Source organism: Gavia stellata, chromosome 6 (genome assembly GCF_030936135.1).
Source record: "Gavia stellata isolate bGavSte3 chromosome 6, bGavSte3.hap2, whole genome shotgun sequence".
NCBI classification, from domain to species: Eukaryota; Metazoa; Chordata; class Aves; order Gaviiformes; family Gaviidae; genus Gavia; species Gavia stellata.
The window spans coordinates 51,043,336-51,068,559 of NC_082599.1; the positions used below are offsets into that span (position 1 = coordinate 51,043,336).

Below are 25,224 nucleotides of genomic sequence, written 5' to 3' on the forward strand. Positions count from 1 at the left end.
CATATCAAAATTTACTACGAACTTTGTAGTAACCTTGACAAGGATACATGGAGATGAGAAGCTTCCCTAATCCTTAACCAACAACATGTTAAAAAAAATTATAAGCTAATTTTCCTATGTCTCATTAACATTTCAGAAACAGACCACAGCTTGACAATCTTGCAAAATCTTTTAAGTTTCAGGCCAATAAGCTGAAATACGAGATGCAAACAAAACTTTTGCTTATAGCAGCTCTAGGAATGAGGACTGAACGTGGCTGCTCATGTCTGAATGCTAAAGTTTTCAGTTCCTCTCTTCTTCCCTATGTAACAACAGCTGCAACTTCAATTACTTATCACTTGTTCTACACAGATTAAAAGTAAACTTCTGAACTGTACTTTGGTTCATCTACTTGTATGAGGACTTCACTACTTGCCCTGTTCATTTTTAGAAAATGGAAAGCAGCCTCAGAATACAGTTCTGCTTCAGTGGATCGGTCCCTTAGCTGCACCGTCGTATTTACTTGCTTTAATAGCAAAAAGTTAAAATTTTTATTATTTTTTCACATAATACAGCAATAACAGTATAGCTAAGGAGACATAAAATGGAGCGTGTTTTCTTCTTACACACCAAAATGATTCATTAACTAGGCAGCAATTTTGAATACCAGCAGACCCTAGCTGTTGATGCAAGAAAAGGCAGAGGATGACAACCACACTGTATTCTTTCCTCTAGCTGGTCAGTGAGAAATAGATCATCTAACTGCACCCAAGCAATGATTGCTGTAATAAAGAGAGAAACACATAATTTCTAAAAACTTTCCAAAAGCAGAATTGCCTTTGCAAAAAAAGGTCTCTGGGCGCTGTGTATCACACACCTTTCCAGACTTGGTATTTAAGACTAACACTAGCAAAACGTTTATTTTTCAAATGTGCAACCCATTCACACATTGGGCAATTTTCCATTGAAGTAAGTGGTGAGTGAGCCAAAGGAAGGGAAAATAATGGTGGCCGGCTACAAGCTAAATGAAGGAGGCACGGATTCGTTAGGTGCACATAATGAAGGGCAAAGACAGCCATGCACAACAAGGGGCTCTGAGTACTTACCAAGGGGTGGAAAAGAGCGGACAGGGCTTGTGTCCCTGCTACTTTCACGGCTGGCCTCCCGACTGCACCCCTGACTCACACTAGGCCGAGGAATGCGGCTGCCTCGTGCTAGTATGATTCAGGGTACAGACAAACAGCGGCACAGAAGGGAGAAGACATAAGAAAAGTTGCAGTTTTAATGCAATTCTGTTTTGCAAGTAAGATCAAAGACGTATTTCTAAGACAAGACACTGATGATTATGTCGTATTATAAGCCATAACTGTTTCCACACACTTTCTTGATTGTGCTGGATTACACTAAATGTAGCCAGTTCAATGAAATTATTTCTTCGCTCAACTAAAAAAGGGGATTTACCAACTCTTTACAGAATGGTTGAAAAACCTCTTGAAAAGGACAGACAGGCAACAAGCAACGAAAAATATCAACAGAGTATTGATTCAGAATTTGTGGTCGAAATCAAGTCAATCAATGGTAACGCAAATGAAAAAACCCACAGCTTTCTAAAGAAGGAAAATATAAAGGTAGAGCTAATGTAAAAATCAAAATACAAAGAACAGCAACAATGCCATTAAAGTCAACTGATATTTTTCAATAATATTGTTTGTAATAAAGTGTAATCAGGTTATACCGTGAGGTTTAAGAGGTATGACATTCATTTTTGTATCACAGAAGTACACACATGCACGCACACATAAGCAGAAGACACACAAAAGTAATGAAGAAAACAATCTTTTCAAAATGGCATCACACTTCCATTCAATGGATGTGGGTATTTTGGGGGTGGGGATAAGAAGTGAAGAAAGGTGAAAGAAGAAAGACAGGGAGGTAAGGAAAAGAACAACTACTGCATTCTGACAGCAAAAAAATAAAGTTTCTGCCTAAATTTAAAACTGTCTTGTATATCAAGGACTAGTCTCACAATACAGGCACATTTTAGATTATCAATATGCATTCAAATTTTATCACCCACCCATAACTAAACGCAAGCTGTAGATATCCAGCACTTAAAGTAAGAAGGGCTATAATGAAACAAAGAATTATTCCACGATTCTTACCTACTGACAATCTAGAAGGACTAGCTTCTCTACTGCATCCCTGACTTCGTGGGATTTTGCTTCGTTTTTGTGCAGTTGCAGGATTCACTAACACTCTCTGAACTCCTGTGTTCATAGTGGAAAGCGTGGTTGTTGTCAAAACTCTTCCAGGAGACCCAGATCTACTGCCAGCTGAAGGCAAAATGAATAAATGTAAGTAACAGCACAGAAGATAAACCACCATGGTTAAAAAGAAAAAAACGCTTAAAGTTAGTAGGAGAGCGGTGGTAGATTGAAATGATCTGGAAAAACTTACAAGATAAAACTGTGACATAGAAAACCCTGGTCCAAGTTCTTATAGCACTACATACAACGTAGATAAAATTATCAATGCAAGGAAGCACTTGGCATGGTATTTAGCACTAGATACGCTCAAGAAACCATAAATAGTATTTCTAGTCTTCATCAACATTTCCAATGTCCCTAACATGAACATTGGTGTGTTCATTCTTTAAGCTACATGGTCTCACTAATCACATTTTCTATTAAAAAAGAAAAGAAAAAAGAACAGAACTGCTAGAAAGCTAAAGGGAGCAACTTTAAACTAGTGATTTCATAATTATCCCAGCTCTTGCAATGCAGCCAATGTTATAATAAAATAACATAATTTTCCTAACATTTAAACTCTTCTCCCTTGCTTTTAAAAGCATGGGCTCTTCAAGCACTACTCTGAGAAGTTCAATAAAAAGTCACTGAAGACAATTAAAATACTCATGTTCATTTCTGTGGAGGTTACCCCACAAATTCGAAGAAAATCTTCAATTAGTTTTAAACAAGCTAAAAATGGATGAAGACATATTTAAGCGTCTTACATTTTTATTAATCAAAACTGCACATTACAAAGTGCTATAAATGTTCATTTCAACACACTGTATTCATTACCAGAAACTGGTCACTGATCCCTAATTTTGATATTTCAGTTACAGAAAGTTTAAGTTCTAAGGCCTAAAAAAGAATCCACTCTTCTCTACTTATAACCAATTTATACCACCAGTTGATCAACATATTGTTTCCAGCTGCAGAGTTAAAAGAAGTCTGACCAAATAAAAAGCAAAACATAATTTTAACCAAAAGTTAATTACGTACAGATACAAACCTTTCATTAATCTTTTAAAAATAATCAGGTAACTGTATGACCACGGCTATGCTATCAGATCTACAGACTTAACATGCAACATCTCAAGTGAGTTTCATGGGTTACTTCTTATGAGGCACATTTTAAAAAGATACAAGTTGATTAAAGCTTGACTATATGGGGAAAGAAACAAAATCCCAAACAAAATAAAACATATGCTGGGTGGAAGGGAAAAAACTAAAACAATGCACCATGCATATACTTTCAGATTCATTGTTTGAATTCAAACTTGAAATGATTATTTTGCAAAATCCCTTTTCCAAACTATGGACCTATTCAGCAGAAATGATAAATAAAATATTACACAGCCTGGAAAAAACAAGCATAGCTTCTATAGCAAAAAAAGAATAGGCAAATCTTTTAAATTGCTGTGGTCTGCAAAAATTAAGGGTTTGGCAGTTTCTTCATATCAGGGCATTTCAACTTAGATGTGATACTACTACGCCTTCTTCCTAGCCTCCAATATTTTATATCTCTTTAAAACAATTAAAATATTGTAAAAGTTTTCACTCTGCCGGAGACTTCTGGATTTTCTTCAACAGGTCGGAAACCTGAAACACTTACTCTTCTCAGAATATACAGAAGAAATGCAACCTCTCATTCTAATACTTTATTTATCTTTCTATTGTCTGACCTGCAAAATGTACCACTCTAGCATAAATAAACCAAATGAAGCTTAATATCCAGAAAATATTGTGCTAATAACAGCACTGGTATACTGTTGGCAGTAGTACCACCAGTAGTAGATCTAAGTGAACTAAATGATGAAAAAGGGATTACTAAACAGTATTCCAAAATAACAAAAACCTCCCATCTCTACTGTCTTCTAAATAAGGATTATATCCAATTAGGGAAGTGCAGCATATGGAAAAAAGTGAGCCACAATTTCTGCTGAATAGGGTCCTTAAATGAGATATGTCAAACAGGTGATCAAACAATGATGTATACACAAATTCTGTAGACTCTTACCACCAATAGGGTTAGCAGACTGTGATCCTGAACAAGTGTAAAGGCAGGATTAGGGTAGGGATTTATAATCCATGAAGAGGGAGGGAGCAGAGCAGATTAAAAAATGGATGGCAAATGGAAATAAGAAAGCTTTAGTCATTTCACACAGGAAAAAAAGCCACAAGGGGGTTATGCTAAAGCAGGGCTTTTAAGTAGCTTCCACAGTTGAAGAAGTAAACTCAGATGCTATATGTACAAAGCAGATGAAGCAAAGCTGCACAAGCAAATTACAATTCTTCAGCTTTCTAATCAACAACTGGATAATACTGAAGAATTAAATTTCAATTAAACATGAAACTGTAGCCTTCATATTACTTAAAGAATATTACATTGCCAAAAAGGTTCAAGAAGTTCAACAGCTGAACAAAAATTACACACAAGGCCAAAACATTTTTTCTTGAGACAGACAGTAAAGGAACTGAGCTGCAGATGCGGTGGATGACAAAAAAAAAACCTCACAATGGCACAACTGAAAAGACTTGCACAGAATTTCAGGTTTTCCTCTTTAAAACTAATTTGAAGTATAAAAGTAAGAATTTGTTTCCATTCAGAAATTTAATTCTTTTTCTCTGAATGAAGATTGTAATGTAATTTTAGCACACCTTGCTGAATTACCTGACAACCAAACAGGAAGGGAGAGGAAAAAAAATGGAAAAATTTTTTTCCATAGATAAGAAGAAAATAATGAGCCATAGATTGCATATGCATTTATTTTATAATTTCAAATAGAAGAGGAAGAGCAAAGGGCTTCTAAAACCCTAAAAAGGTATCTTTTGTAAAAGCATTCAAATTTGCAAGTCTTTCATAAAATGATCTTTGAACAGAAGTGCTAAACAGTTGTAACCCTAAATTTACAAAAGCATCTGTGTTACAGTGCGTTTTAAAAAAATAAAAGCTTAAATCTAATATGAAGCTATTTTCCCACTATAAGCTGGGGAAGTAAAACAATCCCCTGTATGGAAACATCAAGCATCTCACTCCCCACAATGCTATGAATATTTTCAGTCACATAAAGAGGCATCACGCAAATAGCTGGCATACAATGCCTGACGTTTCTCCTTCACCTGTCCATTTGTATTTGCCCTGTTTATCTTCCTTAAAACATCTCAGAATTCTTGTTCTCCCCCACTGACAGTTTATTAAGAGCTATCTGAAGCCATCAGTTCTGAACAGAAGTAGTAATAAAAGGCTTTAAAATGCATTCATGCATTTAATTTTCACTCATCATCATATGTAGACTAATCTAGTTATTTCAGTATCAATTCAACTTATCTCTTTAGACATTAATACTATGCAAAAATGAATTCTCTTGGGAAAAAAGTCATTATTAGTAAAAAGAAACTAAAAAAGCGTCAGTTTGTTTCCCTGAATATACAGTTAGTTTAATCAATATGACAACGATCATCACAAAAGTCTTATATTGCTACCTAAATTTAACCCTCCCCCAAACAGTTTATCAAACACCTTAACTTTTTAAGAATTTACCAAATCTATTCAAAGTACAAAGATACTTTCAAAAAGCCTATTTCAGAACTTTCCTACTACTAATGAAAAGATTGTTACAGATACTGCTTACAGCTTTTCATAAAGGGAAACAGTGATTTGATGGGACTGTTACCTCCCCTCCCCCTTAAATTATTAATCCAAATATTCTTTGCTTATGATACAGTCTAGTCATCTTAACACTTAAAAAGTAAAACAAGTTTTGCACAACCTTTGTCACAGCCAGTAACTAGACTTTATTTTCAAGCTCTCATCCCATAAACACTTGTGGGATTAGAGCACTGTCAAAGCAAAAAATCACTTAAAAGAACTTCTGTTATTGGATTTTATTATTTTATATTTATCTGTTCAGATTTTTTGAAAGTTTTATTTCACAAAACCTACAAGCACTGGATCAGGTTAGATCCAACTGTATTTGTTGGAAAATGAAATAATGCAAAACTGAATGGGAAGTACTCTAACAGGAAAAAAAAAACCCCAAAACTCTTTTACCTGCTTTTTTAACCTCTCAAGTAATTCTATTTATGCTAAATGCAGTCATTGCTATGAAAAGAAATGTTTCTGCCATTAAACAGAATTAAGGGTCTTTATTAAAAGAAAGTGGATATGGTTACTGAGAGCAAAATAATTGTCCTGGAAAATTCAAAACCTGTATAATTTACTGGGTTTATAACATTAGACCTGACAAACTACAGGACTGGTTATTTTAATTTTATTGTTAATTTGTGATCCTTTCATTCATTTCACTTAATTAGACAATGATGAGAATCTGAAAACACTACAGAGCTTACTCAAAATATGTCTGTTGTAGGCATCAGATATGTAAACAAATTGCTGTAGGGTCAGCCAGCACCAAAGAATGTGAGGTAATCAGGTCTTTTTAATTAATGACAGAATGCTCAGCTAAATTGGAAATTTTGCCTTTGCTTTGGTTTCTAAACACAGATAAAAAATTACTGTGGATTAGCTGACACACAGCAAACTGCTTGTTTTAATCGTTTGATTCAATATAAGCTAAGTAACTGATTATAAAGTTAGGGTTTAGTATTTTTTACTCCAAAGAAGAGTTAAGTAAAGGTAACAGCTGTACTACAAAAAAAGGAGTATATATCCAAGAGCTAGAGTAGTGCCTAGCTTAAAATGAAAACAGGTATTTCTGGCTGAAGAATAAGACTTTTTGAAAAATGAAAAATTAGGTTTTACAGGTAACATTGAGAACACCATTCAGCCTAGCTGTTCTTCAGTATTACTCATCCATGTGCCGTATGTAACTGACACAGAAGTTTACTGGTGTTTCATGCTGGGAGGTCAGAAAGGGGGGGAAAAGAATGTTGAGAAGTTATAATTGAAGACAGAATTTAAGGGTAATTTAATTTCCTGTTACATTATCTAATTTAATTGGCAAACTAGACCTAACCTAGTATTTTGTCCAGAGAAAAACAACATGAATTAGAAAAGCATGCAAATACCACTGACCCAAAACACTGAAAAAAATACCTTCATTTTTGTCTGGCGATGATGAACCTAAGGCACAGAACAACAACTCAGTATGTAGCTTTTTTTAAAAATTAACTTTGACTGTAGCCATTGGTCAATGAATATATGCTTAAGCATTTGGCCTCTTTATCAGGTATAACTGACGAACAGAAAATACATACGCTGAGACTGTGACACCACTTTGGTTCTACTCCGTCCTCTGGAATCTGATTTTGAATTTCCAATACCAACAGAAGGCGTTGAAAGCTTTGTTCGTACACGACCTATAAAAGTAAAATGGCATTAAGTCAGTTTTTCCACTGTAATGTAGAAAGCAAAGCATCAGTAGCATTTACTAATATTTTCTTAAGTTTCTGTCGATAAAAAAAGAAGCGTAACATAACAACTCAACCGGTGAAAGTTCGCTTGGGATAATTAGTAGAAATTTGAACAACTTGAAGGACTGAATAGTTGAGGAATCAAAATACTTCTCCTCCGATGCTACATGTTTCAGTAAACAATTTACACATTATCATTTAAACATCCTGAACTAGCTAGCTAGTTCTTGCTTCCTACATAAATAGGTTGATTATATTAAAAAAGGGAAGTTTATTAAATATAATGGGCAATGCATATGCTAATGTTGCTGTACCAGGTACAGTCTTCTCATGATTACTGTGGTTGGAATTCTACTTTTGCTGTCATAAAACTACAAAAATTATGTTGACTACTTTTTGAATAGGGTTCTGAAATTTCTTCCTAACTTCACTCCTCTTTTTAGAAATCTAAATACTAGCTTTCCTATTTCCACAGTCATATAGACTTCTACAGGAATTCCCAAGCCTTTTACAGCATTTTGCAAAGACTAAGTACGCTTAACTAATTCTCAATGACAACATGATACAAGGAAATACTACTCTCCTCAACAGGCAGAAGAACCGAGGAAGAGACAGATTAAACTGAGTATCTACAACTAAAACAATAGATTCACTTCTCTCTACAATGCTAAACCATCTTGGTTTTGAGTTAAATCTTTCTGCATTATTAGCCACGCTCCTTATAACATCCAGAGTACACACAAAAGAAAGGAAGAACCCAGTTGGATGAATTATAGGTAACCGAAAGATTAATCATAAAAGAAAATAGTAGAGTTGTGTACATTTCCTAAGCCAACCTCTCAAAACAACAGAAAAATGAAACAAAAATCAAAACCATGCTAACCATAGTTCTTGTATGTTGCAAGAACAAAACCCAAGAAGCTTGTACAGGGTGGATCTAGCTCAACAAGTAATCCACTTTTAAAAACAGCATAAAGTATTTTCTAAATATGTAAAGTCAATATTTGACCTAGAAGAATTAGGTACACAGACTGTTATTTAGTTCTAGCCTCTTTAGGCTTTCCACAGCAGAATTGAGACCACCAAGTTAATATTATTCATCCAAGTAGAGGGAATAGCCATAGATGATAGTCTATAAGAAGAGAATCAGGATAAAGGAGGTTATTTACTAAACTATTAGAAAACAATATACTAGCAAGAACGGTTAGATTAACTAATCCAAACTCTACTAGTTATCCCCGTGCAATGGCAATGTTTTCCCACTGAGTGCTGTGAGACTGCAAGGCATGTAACTGCATTCAGAATTTGGTCCAAAAACTTAGGAATACAGAGTGCCACTATTTTGATACTACGTTAAATTATCGCTTGGAACCTGGTTCAATTTTATCAAAGTAAAAAACCAGTTTGTATTTGTGAGGCAGATGAACTGTTAACTCACTTGGAGTCTCTACATCCATTCGCTAATGACAGGTTTAAATGTTATTAGCATATTGAAAACTAATTCCCAAGCCTCAGAGAGATGAGTAATAGTAGCACCTGCTTCCCAGAGCATGAACACATTTGATGAAATATTCTGCGACAAGATTTGCTTTAAAAATCAAATGCAAAATTATAAAGCTCCTATATTTTTTACAATAAAAAAGTTAAGCAATGACACTTCTACTGCAGATGAGTATTTGCACTTGAGAATTAAAATAAAAAAAAAAAGAATTTAAAAAATACTACATGACAACCAAGTATTAGATGCATAAGCTATCTGGAGTTATGAACCTCCACAAAGCTCCAGAAAGATCACATTCTACTTTTAAAGCTTAATTTGCATCAATGAATATATGAAGCTGAAAATATTAGCTATTCTAATGAAAGTATTTTCTTACCATCTTCAGAAGCTGTTCCTAAACAGAAAAAATAATAAAATACATGATATTCCAAACAATACTGTGTCTCTCCATTTCCCTTGAGATTAATCTTATGAATCTCGACAAAGTTTATCAAGTCAAGAGGTTTACAGCTTTTGTGTTGCAACTCCATTATTGAAATGAAGCAAAATTATCAAGAAACATCCATACTATACTGTTACTGATTTACAAGAACACATTATATAGCACTGCCTTCCAAACTTGTTAAAAAAAAATCTACGAGATAAGTCAACAAAATGGCATGTACCAATCAAAACAGACATCAAAAATATTTTAGTGCAAGCTCTTCTGAAAATATAAAACATACTATTGTAAGTTATCTCAGAGAAAAACACAAAGACAGTGTTTCTCACACTGGACAGTGATAATTTGATACGAACTGCCAGCAAGGAGGATTTCTTGGAATTTAAGTCACGATTACTCTGACAATCTACATGCACAAGATCAAGTTTTGCTCAGAGAAGTGGTAGTAACATGAGCTTGCTGAAACCAGATCACACTTGAATGAGTATGCCAAGCTTAACAAGGCTTGATTATGAAATGAAAGTCGAACCAATCTTTTTACTGACATCAGTACCTAGGAATTGATGGGAAGCTATCTATACAGCAGTCCTTCCACTCTAAGTTCCTTTGAAACAAATCTGATTATGGAATAATATATATTAGTAGTGATAAAAACATTAAATGCCTCAAAAAAAAAAAATCAAAGGGTATTTCCATTTTTGTTTTCACTCTCTGACTTTTCTGTCTTGAAAGAGAACTACCATGATTACATCTGTTAGTGTCTTTGGCTACCCTGAACTTAAGTTTCTCAGCAAATCTGGCTATGGCTTTCTCATATGATCTTCAGGGCAGTATTTTTAAAAATTCCCTCTGAAAAATTAATTCAGTGTAAATTGCAACATTTCTTCACAAAAATCAGTTACAGTAATATGTATGTAGGAGTGCCTCCAAGTTTTCCAGATCAAATTTGCCAGCCTGTATAAAAAACCCCTAACCCTAAACTACCCCCCCAAATCCAACATTCTTCCAGAGCTGGATCTTGGAAGGCAGGTTCTATGCAACACCTAAGCCAGGCTAACAGCTATCTGTTCCTAAAAGGGGTGGTTCTACTTCTCCTTCCTCTCTACCCTTGTGCTACTACCTGCTTTGGATGGCTAAAGGCTCACTGTCAGCTCCAAAAGCTAAGTAAGAGAATGCTATTCACTTTTGGTTTATGAGATCAGTTTTCTGGAGTTTGTTCGCCTACAGTGGTTGATGATGGAGTATTACAAGGCTCTAGTCAACGAAGTGGTAAAAACATGTGGCCAAGACTAGTGGGAAAAGGAAAACCAATTAGCTCCTCCTGGTGGCAGTTACATCAGAGCAGCTGTATCATACAACTACAGCTAGAGAGCTAAACCTTGTTCATTCTGTCTCGCACATCATCACTATAGACATCCTTTAGAAAAAAATTCTGTTATTCTGATCAGAACCTCATCAGCACTTCCCCTACTATTTTTAAACAGATGTGTGAGACACCATCAGTTGTGACTGCTGATCTGAACAGAAAAAGCAGCCTGTAAGCATGGCCGTGAGAACCTTTATTGCTGGTGACAATGTGCAAAAGCTCAAGATTAAGCGTTTAGCACAGATAGTTATAAATAAATCCTATTATATGCAACATAAGGAAATCTGATATGGAAATAAGCGAGACAGACACTACTATCCTGTACAACCCCCCCTCATTTTATTAAAGTAGGCTTGCCATCTGCAATATTAAAAAATGGCTCAAATTCTTCCGAAAAGTATCTCTCATGAAACTGATTATCTATGCTTTAAAATTATTCAGGATTCTCGGTTTTAGAGATCTACCTTCTCACTGTTTTCATTTCTATGAAATATATCGCCTGCTTTGCTTCCAGTAAATTACTCGTTCTTCAAAACATGTACTGTTAACAAACACATGTGACAAGAATTATTAAGTAAGTAGCAAACACAACTGACTTAAGTGTTCCCCAGCAATAAATTAGAACTAGAATTATCAGGTATCAAGCTGGGACTCTGTCACTTTATTATATGGGAAGTATTACTTACACACACCTGAAACAGAAAACTGCTAAGAGAAGCCTGATTCTCAACTGCTTTGCAGTTCAGATAAAAATATATGACAACTCCCTCCATGTCTTTAATACAGCGAATTAAGAAAAACTAAGTGCTAAAATGTAGCTGGAATACTTAGTAAGCTATTTTACTAGGTAGGTCTTCTTACCAAAGTATCCTTTAATGGAATTACATTGTATTACAGGATTTGCAGGCACTTACAAATTATGTAGCTAGACTAGATTTTGACAAAGTTATTTTGAAAGAGAAGATTTTAGTTGGTTGTTATTTTTTTGAAATCCTCAATAATGAGGTCAAGCATCTTCTGCTCTCCCATTGCTGTTCCGCCAAGAAGTAAAAAAATTTGACTTTATAGGTAAAACTATGAAACACGATGGAACTAGTTAAAAAAAACATGTATTGATTACAGAATTGCTCTAAAATTAATAGAGCTTTTTAAAAAAAACAGGAGTAGCATCCAGTTTCTGATGAAGTTTCTGTTGCTGATAGAGACTAATGATCAAAAACATTGACAAATACAGCAATAACACAACACACATTAAGACATCAGGATTACATAGAGGTTAATGAAAACAGCATAGTATTTTGTTAATGAACAAATATATTAAACATCAATAATTTTACATAAAAGACACTTCATTAAATATTTAATAGAATTAGAGGACAGACTAAACAATTTCTTACCATCCATCTTGTCAGAAGTATCCTCTTTGTTGAAAAAGCAGGCAAAGAAACATGGAAAACTTAGTGTGTTAGAATAAAGGTGTTCACAGCAGAGTCATAAAACATTAATTAAGGAAAACACATTAATATTAAATACAGCAGACATGTTTATCTAGTTCATGCATGTATAAGCTACCTTAAGTAAAGTTGGTTTCTCTCAGTACAAGGTACAAAATTACAGAAGAGGGTATAAGTACCCTGCACAGGGATGTTGAATCTCTCTATATTACCCAGATTTGAGCAAACCCTTACAATAAAATATAAACTGTTTCATGCTTGGTGTCAAGAGCTACTGAAGCATCAGTACCTACTTGTATCATCACTGAACCACAATATTTCTGTTTCTTATAAAACTTGCTACTGAGCGTGAAGCCCTACCTGGGGTAAGGGACAGGAGGGGAAAAAGACATCACAATAAAGACAGAGGACAAATGGGAGAAAGTTCCACTCTGGTTTAAAAGCATTAAAGATTTACCAGTTCAGCTAGAAGGTAGTGCATACATATTCTGACAGTAGCAATCAAAATTAAAATATTTAGCGTGAGGCATATATAATTACAGCTCAAGTCTCCCCAAAAAGGACATTAATACTTAAGGATGTCAACGATAGTCAACATTTAGAATAACTAAAGCAGAGAATGTCCTTATGCTTCTAGAAGTCTTTAAAAAAACCCAAACAAACATAAATAAGCAAGCAAGAGTTCTTCTATTAATAATAAAAAGGGAAGAGACAGGTGGAAACAACGATAGATTACTATGCTCATGAACTTGCAGTCCTCTGAGGCTCTAAATTTGGCAAACATTTAAGCAAAAGGTGGATGTTTCTCTGTAAGTAAGGGTGAGAACAAAAACAAATTCAAGCTCCAGAGGAGACCATATTACTTATTTTGGTATTGACTGCAACACCTGAGAAGATGTGGAAAGCTTTATGGAAATACAGTAACATTTTCTAGGCATAAATTGCCATATTTGGGTTTAGTTTAAACAACCCACTTAAAATGAACAGAAGTGAGAAATTTACAAATTAGCCCATTTTCTGAAACATGGCACTTGCTTGGATTCACACTCCATTCATTTTAAGGTTACCTTTGAAAACCAAGGGCAAACTATATTTTGAGGTGGATTCCATGGTTAATCCATCGCCAAACACACAACAGTCACACTCTCTACATAGGTAAGAGGGGACAGGTATATGTCATTCAGATTACCCTACCACTATTAAAAACTGTTAGAAGAATGAGCCAAGATCAATCAAGCAGTGCTGCTTTTGTGTGTTTGGTCTCCTTGACTGTCACTGCCCTTATACCATCTGTAATAGGATTTGACTTTACTATGCATTGCTACTATCACATTATTTTGCCATTTCAAACCATCATTGTATTCCTCTCCAACAACTGATTGCACCTGCTAGCAAGGCAAAGCTTTCCAACTACTCAAATCCTTCAGAAGACTATGACCTGGACTTACTACCTGTTTATTCCTCTTCCCCCCCTCCCCCAAACTATGAACTACAAAAAGCATAAGGTATTCTTTATTTCTGTTATTTTCCTGCATAAAACCACCGCTATTTACTTCCCTGAAAACCTCTGTGCCTTTCTCAACCCTTACTTACAAAATTCTGGGCATGAATCACATATTGCTTAAAATGTTCTGAAAGCAAACCAATACTCCAGTCAAGAGCTAATTTTCTGTGCAACTCTTAAGACCAAAGTAGTCCCTTCGTCTCAGCAGCATGAAGACGATGGAAAACAGAGAGTCTATTTGACATTGTTTTACTTCTACCACCATGGTCTGTGTCACTTTTACTTCTCACAGTAGCTGAACTCCGGCTTTGTCTGAGATTCAGAATATGACCTACTGCACACCAAGACAGACCAGGCAATACTCTGATCTTGTAATCATCCCACCTATTTCAGGCTCTCAGGCATTAAGTTAGGAAGAACTGAGAATTCCTCAAAGCAATAACCACACGCGCATCTCCTCCACCAAGCAAACTGAGCAGCCTAACTTTGGTGTTCGCCTGCTACCCAGCAGGTTCTCCGATTCCCCCGCTGTGGGCACTAGAGGGAGCCCACACCCGAAATTACTATTTCAAGTAGGAAGTATTGCTTTTAGTCTGCATTGCTCAGACTCATAAACTTAATCTTAAAATCAATGGTGTTCAATCCATTTCAAGTAGGCCGTGATGACCAAAGAATCAACTCATTTAAAATAGTTTTTAAACTTAGATTTTGATTCTAAAAAAGCAACAACCAAAAACTTTGAAAACCACAGTCTAAGTGTATCTTAACATCTCCCCAAATACAAGGTAAATCAGAAGAAAACTATATAGAAAACTATAGTTTCTCTGCCTCTCTTGTGATCATCTTTGGCAATACTGACATTAGGACATGCCTCCTTGGTGATTTAGAGAGCACACAAGCAGAGAAGAAAAAACTAACAGTTTTGTCAACACTGAACCTCACTTCCCCAACTGCTACCCCTACAGTACGGATAACCTAAAAAGAACCGTATTCCTTTACCCTCCACACTTTGTGGAGGTTCTAGCATCTACCACCACTATCAATTGCTTTTCTGCACTCTTATCATTTGTAGCACTTTGTGTCTAATAGCAAGTATTCCTATCAATGAAGACTGTCACCTAGATAAAAACATACACATAGTTCCATGAACATGCTTAGGAAGTAAGCTATGAAATCAATGTTGTGTATTATCGTGTAAAACACTTCTGTATTATGTAAAGAAGCCACCACTTACTGCCAGGGTGTCTCTTTACCACTGTTGTTAAACAGTCAGCTAAAGAGCTGAGAAAAATGGAAAATCAAGAGTCCTAATACTCATTTCCCTATTACTTCTACAAACAAGAAAGCCATGATCACCATCTGCTGCTAAGCGAAGGTACCGCTCCTTCCAATACTTACTATTAACTCCAGATTAACACATTTAAAGAGCATAGTATGGATACATTCTTTGCATTGGCATTCTTCCAGCACAAGAAAAATAAAACATATAGCAAAGTTGGTGACTTACGTCAGAACACCTGCTCCTTTGCAATACTCCAATACTACTAAAAATCACAACTTAGAGCTCTAATGTAGAAGTATTTTCCTGTAACTTTTTGATCAAAAACCTCAAAAAATATTTCACAGTATCGTAAAGATGTTTGTCTTACCTAGCGAAGCGTAAGATCCTGGAGGTAGACCAGCTGCTGACAAGCGCCCAGCTCCAGCTGTCTGTCCAGCAGCATGGCGGGCCTTTGCACCTGCAGCAGCATTAACATCAATGTCGCTGCGAGACCTTTGCAGAGTTCCTGGGCTTGGAACACTCTTGCTGCTGCCTGAAACTAGCAAAAAAAAAAAAATTAGGAAATTAGTTTGTAATGAATAAAAATACTTATATTTGAAAGGTTAACATTTTCTACTACTGCAGCATACCTGCAAAAAGTACAGAAAACTATGTAAAATAGTGTAAGTCAAGTTAATATTAAATAAAGTATTATTGAGGTTAAGAAGCAAACTAGACCTGGTGTTGCCATGAAATTAAGAAAAAGAACAGTTTATTTTGAAGTAGTATTTTTCTTTATTCATCATGAAATTTTACCGTTATTTAATACAAATTATGTGCTCTCACCCTAGTACAAATTAAATAATTCTGAACATTTATGTGATTACATCATCAAATGCTTCACAAACATATGGAAATTCACAGCATCTCTTGTGATACTGAGGGAAGATAGTATTCCCACACTTCAGCTAAGAAAGCCACAGGCAAGCTGAATGCATACCTTGAATTGCTCTAGGCTCTATTCTTCTGTGAAGTATTTTTATATTCACCTCCTATTATTTACTGAATATTAACTATTTGCTTCAGTTAATTACAGCATTGGTTTATGTCTTCAAAATTTGACTCCCCCTTAACAGTTTTCGTATCCAGAAAACAAGCACTCTCAATTACTGGCCATTTGTAAAAAGGACTTCAATGACTTACTCCGCAAGAGTTGCAAACATGTTATGTGAAAAGAGAAATTGTGAAAACTCAAGACAAAATTGAACTCTTTGAATTACACATCTGTGGTTTTGTTATTTGTTTTTTATAAAGACCATCAGCTACATGGGAATAGATGAAAGGTAGGAGTCCTTCATTTCCAACTGCCATAAGCCTAATAATCATGAATAGACCACAGAATAATATTTTGCTTCTTTGAGAGTGACTGTTCCGTGACAACAGAATAGTACCAATATATAGCAAATTATGTCTTATACTTGCAACAACTGAAAATACATAAAATGTGAAGCAAGTATGAGGCAATGTTAAATCCAGGTGCAGTTTGTAGTGACACATACCATTTATTCAGCTTGGAAACTGGGTAAATGCTTAAGACAGTAAGATTTTAAGCTGCATTTAAAACTTCTAATTCAAGAACACAAAGAACAATTACTGTGCACTGCACTATATGGCAACCACCTTACCTCTGCCTGCAAGGCTTGCTGGGCTGGCTGCAGACCATTTAGAAGATAGAGGCCGGCTGAAAAAAAGAAGTCAATAAACCCAGTAAGTCTCATGCATCAGATCCAACAGGCAAAAATTACAGAGAGGAAAAAAAAAAAAATCTGTAACACAGCCATGTTATCTATTGTATTTTAGAAAATTGTATCTTCTTCACAAAGCATTAATCCTTAGGTTACCAATAGGCACACTTAGCTAACGCAAACTTCAAGCATTCCAGACTTGGTCACAGAAATATTTAAGGTGGTCAGTACCAGGTTTTAACCCCAGGGCTGATCTTCTAAATCAGCCGTCGAACAAAAAGAGCAGGAGCTACAGAAAAAGCTTGATTTATGAAAGAAATTATGTGAAGTGGTGTCTGCAGTAACAAGGAAAACAAGTGTACAATTCATAAGCATCCTCCTCCCAGAACTGTGTTACAAATTAGAAAGGAAAATGCTGGAACTTCCAAGTAGCTAGACTGAATTTCCCCTGTTGAATGTTAGAGGCTCCCACAATTTACAAAAGGAGAAAAATCCCATGTCTTTTCCTCTGTGTTTTCTCTCCATTTCCCTTCACTCTTTCTGCAAAAATGAGTAGCTGCTGAACAAAAATCTGTCTACTGAAGTTTAACTGTGAGCCCTTCCTTCTGCCTGGTTCAGAAGGGTAAAATGCAGTCAGAGGGACGAGGGAAAAGCAAAAGACTTATAGAAGAAAGCATGATACCTTGTTCATTGACTCATATCTAGCCATCTAAATATTTATCTGACTGGGAAGGTTTGTATTTGCTGAAACAGTTGACTATTTCATCAATAGTCAAATTACAGCCCAAGTCTAGAGTCTCAGCTTTAGTAAAAATAATCCCTCTCTAATTCTAAACCAAAGAGCAGAGAAAAAAGAGATGCACGATACTGTGTATTTATCTGAGTTATCAGCTCAGGTGCTCAGTGATAACAGAGGTCAGCACTGCTACCAAACTCCTCATAGAAGATCATATATTTGCAGCTTATTATGAATACTATCGGCCTTTCTGACATTACTAACTAGTGTTTTGGAGGTATCTTGCTGCAAGTAAGTTGAGGAGGCCCAGGCAGAGTTCCTGGGTGCATCCTGACCTTACAAGCTGCCCAAAACAGAAGGCCCAGACAACTCTTACGATTTCAGCACTTGCACAATCTATTGCAATTGACATTTCATTTAAGCAGTTTCATATAGGTAGGCCCAAGCCACCACATTTCTCTCACTCCATCACCCTCTTTAAAACCATTTTTGATCAATGATCTGGAAGAGCTGTAAGTTCAGAGGGTCAAAAATGATGGAGGATCACACTTTTAGGAAAACCATACCTGTATTTCCTAAGTTAGTCTATACAGGGAGAACTCCTCATCTATATTAGAAGCCAGAAGTATAATTTTGTGTAACACAGGGAAAACAACATGCATCTGAATGCAGAATCAGTGAAAAATCAATTAAAAATTAATTAATTTCTGTTCATCTCTTATTTTACTCCTCCCTTTCTGTACTGTAGTACTTGCATATCTTGCAATACAGGAAGTAACACTTACTTGAGGATTTAAGAGTATTTTAAGATTTAAATTTCTCTGTAATTTAGATTTTAACATTTTATTACTAGTAACTCATTAACAGCACTTTGATTTTCAGACAGGGAATATAAACTAATTTAAAGAAGAGTATTTAATCTTTGAATAATCATTTATTTGTGGAAAATGAAGTGTTAACAATAGCCTACATTACAGACAATTATTTTTTAAATGTCTTTTGTAATTGCAAGCATCATAGGAAAGATAAGATTTGACATAGAAGAGAGAAAGCCTCTGGTATTTAAGGTAGCAGCCAAAAACAGAAAAAAAATTAACTTCCAATATGCTGGAAGCAGTCTTTGCTTTCAAGCCAAAAGTGAGCAAGACAAGTTCTCTGGCTTTGGCAATGAAGCATCTGAATTGAAATCCTAACAGGTTTAAACACTTCGAGGAAGCTTTCTAGAATTTAAAGGATAAAATCACCACATACTACTACTATTACTTTTTTACATTTCCACTAAAAAAACCAGTAGGTTTCTTTTGCTATTGGTACCTAAGCAAACTTTAATCTACTCAGCTGAAGATTGTCTATACATTTTAATACACCACCAACTGCAGCACAGACGCACCCCCTAGTAATCAGCATAGCTGCAAAATACTACTAATACATATTTAATACTGTGAAGACAAGAAAAAACCGATCTCTGATCTGAATGAGTTTCACTGTTAATGTCTGTCTCATACTTCCCACTGAAAAGGGATAATAAAGGAGTAACATCATTATTTCTTTCCTAGACTTATGCATTGCACCAGAATGCTGGACATCAAGATGTGAAGCATGAAGATATTTTGCTGTAACAGAGGCTGCTAAGGAATAAATATATGAATAAAAACAGCCTGCTAAAATCCAGTTAATGACTGCCCATATTTTTCACCTTGCTGGGGTAATACCGTCATATAGTAAAAAAAAAGATTTTTTTATTTAAAAAAATTAACTGACAAAATACAATTGCAGCTTTTTTGTACACCACAGAAGTCTGGCTCATTTGCTTTTGAGAAAACAGTTTTTATTTGTTTATAGGCTCAGAAACAGTTAAGTGACCCTTACTTGAGGCTCTCCTGTGAGCTGGAGGATGACCTGTCTGACTGAGGGAGAGACGCTATACTGCCAGAATTCTTCAAGTAGGTCTGGAGGCTTCTTTGATAGGGTGGCTCAAGAGAATTGTACAAAGTCTCAGCTTCATTAGGAAAGTGATTTCTAAGACCCAGATAAGCCCTGCAAAATAAGAGAATAACCACATGTAATTGCTCTATATTTTCTTCAAAGTGTGGAGTCAGGAAGTAAAGATTACAGAATGAACCAGGGATGGGAGGGAAAGGAACCCAGACTGAAAGTATGTAATGCATACAATACTGCTCATCAAATCATAAAAGAAACCAGCTACACCCACTGAATTAATCTTTTCAAAATAACTTAGTCTATCCTCTGAAATTCTCACATTCACTTACCAATTCTGTGGTGAATCAAGAGAAATGTTTTTCTGGCCTACTCACTAGTCGAAGTGCTCAAGTCACTTAATGACTTAATGGGGGAAAAAAGAAAGATTATGCAGCAATATCAACCTTTGTGACTCCTGTTTCAGTAGAACCCTTAAATGCTGCACGACAGTATTAACTGCCTCAACTTTCAGAATGCCTTTTGCAAAAGAAACTCAGTATTAATTCAGTACTCAGAGGACAGAAACATCAAGTTTCAACCTAGCTTGTGTCCTCCGCCTCAGCCATAGTTAGCCACCCACCTCCAATTAGAGCCTTTTATTGCTCATGTAAAACATACAATTTTTCAGAGCAAAATGGAGTGAAAACTCACTTTCTTGCCTCCACTCTTGCTTCTGCATCAGCATCATGAATGCCCTTCTTGATTGTTTCAACCAAGACAGCTGCGTGCCTAGAAGAAAGACATTCTTGATGTTATTTTGCTACTCCAAATTCTATTTTAAGTAGTCAAGATCTACACTTTAACATTTCTGTAAGTAAAAACCAGCTGAGACAGTAGTTCTAAGATATGAAGTAAACAAACACTTAAGCACACTGATGACATAATTGCACCTTCTGTAAAGGTTTAGGTAAGCTTCCTCCTTCAATCTCAAAGAATTATAATCTACTTTTCAGACATACATCCACCTATCACACTTAAAAAGTTATTTAAAAATACTGTTTTAAAGACACCTATTTTCCTGAAATGGAAAAACTATTTCCCCTACTATATTAATAGTAAGAAAAAGTTAAGATTAGTACATTTGCTTTTCTGGAAATTCACATCTGAAAGCTTTTGGCGTGTGAGTTCTAAACCTCAACACATGCTCAAATAACAGCAAAGCACCCATCAGAACAACCAAAAATTGTGGTGATAAACAGATTTTAATTCAAGACATGTTTGGGGTTTTGGGTTTGGTTTTTTGGGGTTTTTTTTGTTTGTTTGTTTTGCTTTGTTTTGTTTTTTTTTTTTTAAGTACACAGATACACACCCTGACATAAATCAAATTATCTCTCCACTGCTCCCTTTCTCTGAAGCATCTTGAGGGGTTGAAAGGTGACTATAGAGCTGGATGAGCTCTTCAGAACCTTCTCTGGAGGCCCTGCAGTCCCTTTGCTTCCTCTGGGCTTACAGTATACACTTTGCAGAACTGATGCATGTACTATTTTCCTATCTACCCAGAAAAGCTACAGTGTGCTCTTAATCATTACCAGAAAAAGTCCTCCAGCCTAATCCCACTTGCCCTTTTTTTATGGCAAACACACAGATTTCCTCCTTTCAGGAGAGAAGACAAATGCTTACCTGTGCATCTTTGCTGCACAGGATACATGATATAAGTGAAATTCTGAGAAAGCATGGTACGCATTGCTCACATGTGGTATAGGAGAACAGGCAGAGGGTTAGGCAACACGAAGTGAAGGCTGGAGCATACAGCTCTCTCCTCCCTGGCACTTGAATGAGCCACATGACCTGCTGTGCTAGAAAGGTTGTCTGTGCTAGAAAGGTTGGCCAACACTGAACAACATAATCCAATTGAAGGATTCAATGAAAAGATTTCTGTCTTAAAAGTCATTAGCAGTTTATTCTTGGGGAAAAAGTATACTGGCCCATACCTCTCCAACGAATGTGTTTGCCACTCTTGTAACAACAGGTCTAAAAATTCAAAGGAGCGCCTAAAAAGACAGAACAAAACGTTATAATTAATACTCGTTTCTCTAATGTGCTTGCGGAATTAATAGTAACTTCATTCTTTCCCCCGAGAGAAACAAATACATAACATAAAAGCACGTTTAAGCTGTCAAATAAGAACATTGGTCGCCTTATTGCAAAGTTACAAGATTCTGTATAGAAAGCAAACATGCAGGCTAACTAATCCTAAACTTAAAAAAAATAGATGTGGTTCAGTTAACCATACGTCATGTTACTACACATATACTACCTTAGTTTTATTAGTCCCAAAATAACAGACAAAAAAAAAAATCATTAAAGTTTAAAAATTGTACAAACTATAAAATCTTAATATTTAAAAAATCAATACTTTAAAAATTCGGCTATATAGTTACAACATCATGTTTCCACGTCAGCGTACTTCTGTCCCAAACACTATTCCCATCCTTTCATCTGTCATTACTGAGTATATAGTGTAAAGGAAAACATGAGACCATTAGTACAGGGCCCTGTGTATAGAAAGCACTCCTAAAGATGTGCTGACACTGTACAAACTAAGTTATGTAACCATATTTATTATTATTTCAGAATTCTTGACAATTTAGCAGACAGCAGCAAAAGGCATACTTCAAAATATGTCTGAAGCTAGATCCTGGTGAACAAATCAAAGCGACACGGATTAGGAAGGTGTAGATAACAGGACTTCAAAAAGGTAGTGGACTCTACCATCTGGAACTATTACTTTTTCTGGTTATGTTGCATCTTTCACCTGTTCAGGAGGGGCAGATCTCATTTTTATTCTGCCTAAATCCTGTGGACACCTACAAGACATGGCAAGAAACCCTGAAAGGTTTTACACTATTGTAACCAATCTAGTTTTCCTCTGTCTTTCCAGAGGAATGAGGTCAGTATGAAAACAACGCAATTTTGGCCACCTTCATTGATGCTCACTAGATTGTGAACTGCAGTACCAAAGCCATCTACAGTCTAATGTTTCTCATCAAAGCTGTGGTAAGCGGAGGCACTGAAGCCCTGTGAATTGCTTTGCAGTCAAACCAGAAGTTATGACAGGTCAGCATAATCTGGGTTGAGATAATACTTGCTTTGGATGCAAAGACAGCTTAGGTTCAGAGCCAATAGTTTAGATGCTCAAGCTATTTCTTGCATACACATAGCTATATCGCTTTCAGGGCTAGTGTGGGTCCAGAAACAGCATTAACTGCTTTCCTGAGATTCTGTGCAGAAGATGACATTCTGTCAGAAACCAATTAATTTTGTCAAGAGCCAATCCGAGTGTTCAAGTATCATGTTCTTGGAAAAAGCAACATGCTGAAGATGCACCTCAGTTGTTAAACATGACAACACATTGATCCACCACATCCTATCTAAGGTAGCAGCCACTGTCTCAATCCCACAGTCCCCAGCACAGTAGGTTTATTATTTTGAGCACAGTATCAGACAGCCTACCTCCATGCATTCAAACGGCATTGCACAAAAGTTACCAAGTCATCCCGGCCTCAGGAGAGCAAGGTGCTGGCACACACTGCATGCTGTATGCAGTAGTGCTCTGACAAGAGCTAAACTCACCAGGCCTGTCAGGTCTGGCCCTACAGTAACTACACAGGCTCAGGCTGGTTCTTTGCAAAGACAGGCATATCTGTTTCATGATCTCCCAATGCCTCTCAATACCTGTGTTGTTTATCCTCATTAGACTGAGCAACACAGATTCAACTACAGCTTTTTTTTTCCCCCCAACTTCTGGCTTTAAATCAGAAGGTACTTTTTGAACAAGTTTTAGGAACATTTTAAATTAGAATAAATTTTGCAGAAGGATACAGTGTACATCCCCCAATATGGCAGAAAGTACCTTTCCTCAACATCATCTGATAAAACTTTGCTGAAATTAATTTTTGTAGTTTACTGGATAACACAGTTTTGTGTATTCAGAGTTAATGGCCATTAATCTTCAAATCTGTTTGTTTTTAACATATCATATTTAAAAAAGCAACAGCTTTAGTAATTTGCTGTTTATAGTGTACTCACCTTCTAACTGCAACTGATTTTGAGGTACAGTTGCTTGTTATTAAAGGTATGAGTCGTGGCACATGGGTATGCTGAGGAAAAAAAAAGACAAAGCAGGTAATGACAAAAGCATTCCTAAATTTGTACTGTACTAATTAAGTCAAACAGAATTAGCAACATAATAAAAAACTGCAATAATTTAAAATGCTTACTGAAACTAAATGTAGAATACTATTAAATAAGAGACTGCTGCCAGCACATGAATTGATTAAACCTATTTTTTTCCAAAATGTCAAGCAAAAAACACTTAAATGCCATCAACAACCACATCATGATATGCAATATTTAGCTCTCAGAAGTCACATATGAAGGCTTCAATGTAAGTGTCTCCTCAAAGGAGTTGTAAGCTGATGTTATTTTAGCTTTGCTGTAGAAAAAAAGCAATAGACACAGCAGTCTTAAAAATCACAGTTATGGAGCAAAAAGCAAATCAATCAATCCGAAACTATGGGAATTCTTTTAGGGATCAATCAATATGATGAGTGCTACAAAAACCAGATTCCTTTTAAAGCAAAATATGTAAATAAAATAATAAAAGCATGACATGTAATATAAGCAAGCCTATGTACATAATCTATATGGAAACACCTAACATCCTCAGGGGAAAAGAAAACCCTTGAACTACCAGTTAAAGTGGATAAGATAAACTACATTAAATCCAAATGCAATACTTTAATTCAGAATTAAAGCAGCCTTACTTCAGCTTATCTTAACTAATTGCAGGCACAAAGTATTAACATTTTAATTCCACGTAAGAGTAACATGGTTCAACAAATCCTTTTTCAGTTCATTTCTTTATTCCTTTCTTGATTAAACACAACTTCTAGAACAGTCCCCAATACAGTGTGAAACTGTAGTCTATTAAAAAAACTGCTTAAAAAGTACAGTACTGAACAATTCTTAATATCCCACATATCATACTTTCTCCTTAGATTATTGTTGCAGGATATAAACACACAAATCACCAAAAAAGCAGACAGATCATTATCAGCTCTCAAGAGTACTGCCAACTTCAGAATTAAAAGGGAATTAATCAAAAAATCTGGAAGAGCCTTACAGTTGCATTTGTTCATACTGATATACTTTTAAACAGTTTTACGGGTTTTCTTTGTTTTTTGCCTAGTTTTCAAATTGAAAAGTGGCACATGACTGCCAGAAAAGGAAAAATAAGCAGTATCGGGGAAAGAATAGAACATTTTTACAGATGGAGAAACCTGCATGTTCCAAGTCTTTGGAGCTATTGACACTGTAATTTCTGGAAAGTGTTTGCAAAGGAATCAAAGCCTCAGGCTTGCTTTCATTAGGCTTTAAAATTGCACATTTCATCTGTTACCCCTTTGAAGCTGTAATGGTACATGCTTCCTCCCAACCCACCTTGCAGCTCAGCCTGAATCCCACCTCCCTCCGGAAAAGATTTTCTGCCATCATGCCATCTCGTCATGACACATGCTCCCCCCACTTTTTTTTTTTTTAAACTGGTTTTCTGATTTACTAAGAGTCAAAAAAGATAAATCAGACTACAGTGTA

At 35.9% G+C, this 25,224-nt stretch overlaps 1 protein-coding gene across 32 annotated transcripts in view; it reads right to left on the minus strand.

The window, feature by feature from the left end:
* Positions 1-25,224, minus strand: part of CLASP2 (cytoplasmic linker associated protein 2) — a 150,438-nt gene that overhangs the window by 37,988 nt on the left and 87,226 nt on the right. For 17 of the 32 annotated variants that reach the window (XM_059818361.1, XM_059818360.1, XM_059818353.1 and 14 more), the window contains 11 exons: positions 23,659-23,729; positions 21,561-21,620; positions 20,281-20,358; positions 19,519-19,686; positions 16,854-16,909; positions 15,557-15,727; positions 12,347-12,370; positions 9,518-9,535; positions 7,485-7,586; positions 2,142-2,312; positions 1,086-1,193 (listed from right to left, as the gene is read on the minus strand). In XM_059818361.1, coding sequence (XP_059674344.1) covers positions 1,086-1,193; positions 2,142-2,312; positions 7,485-7,586; positions 9,518-9,535; positions 12,347-12,370; positions 15,557-15,727; positions 16,854-16,909; positions 19,519-19,686; positions 20,281-20,358; positions 21,561-21,620; positions 23,659-23,729 — 1,027 coding nt within the window. Of the gene's footprint in view, positions 1-1,085; positions 1,194-2,141; positions 2,313-4,284; positions 4,312-7,323; positions 7,351-7,484; positions 7,587-9,517; positions 9,536-12,346; positions 12,371-15,556; positions 15,728-16,853; positions 16,910-19,518; positions 19,687-20,280; positions 20,359-21,560; positions 21,621-23,658; positions 23,730-25,224 lie in introns of all 32 variants that reach the window. The other 15 variants (XM_059818358.1, XM_059818350.1, XM_059818357.1 and 12 more) reach the window with 4 other exon arrangements.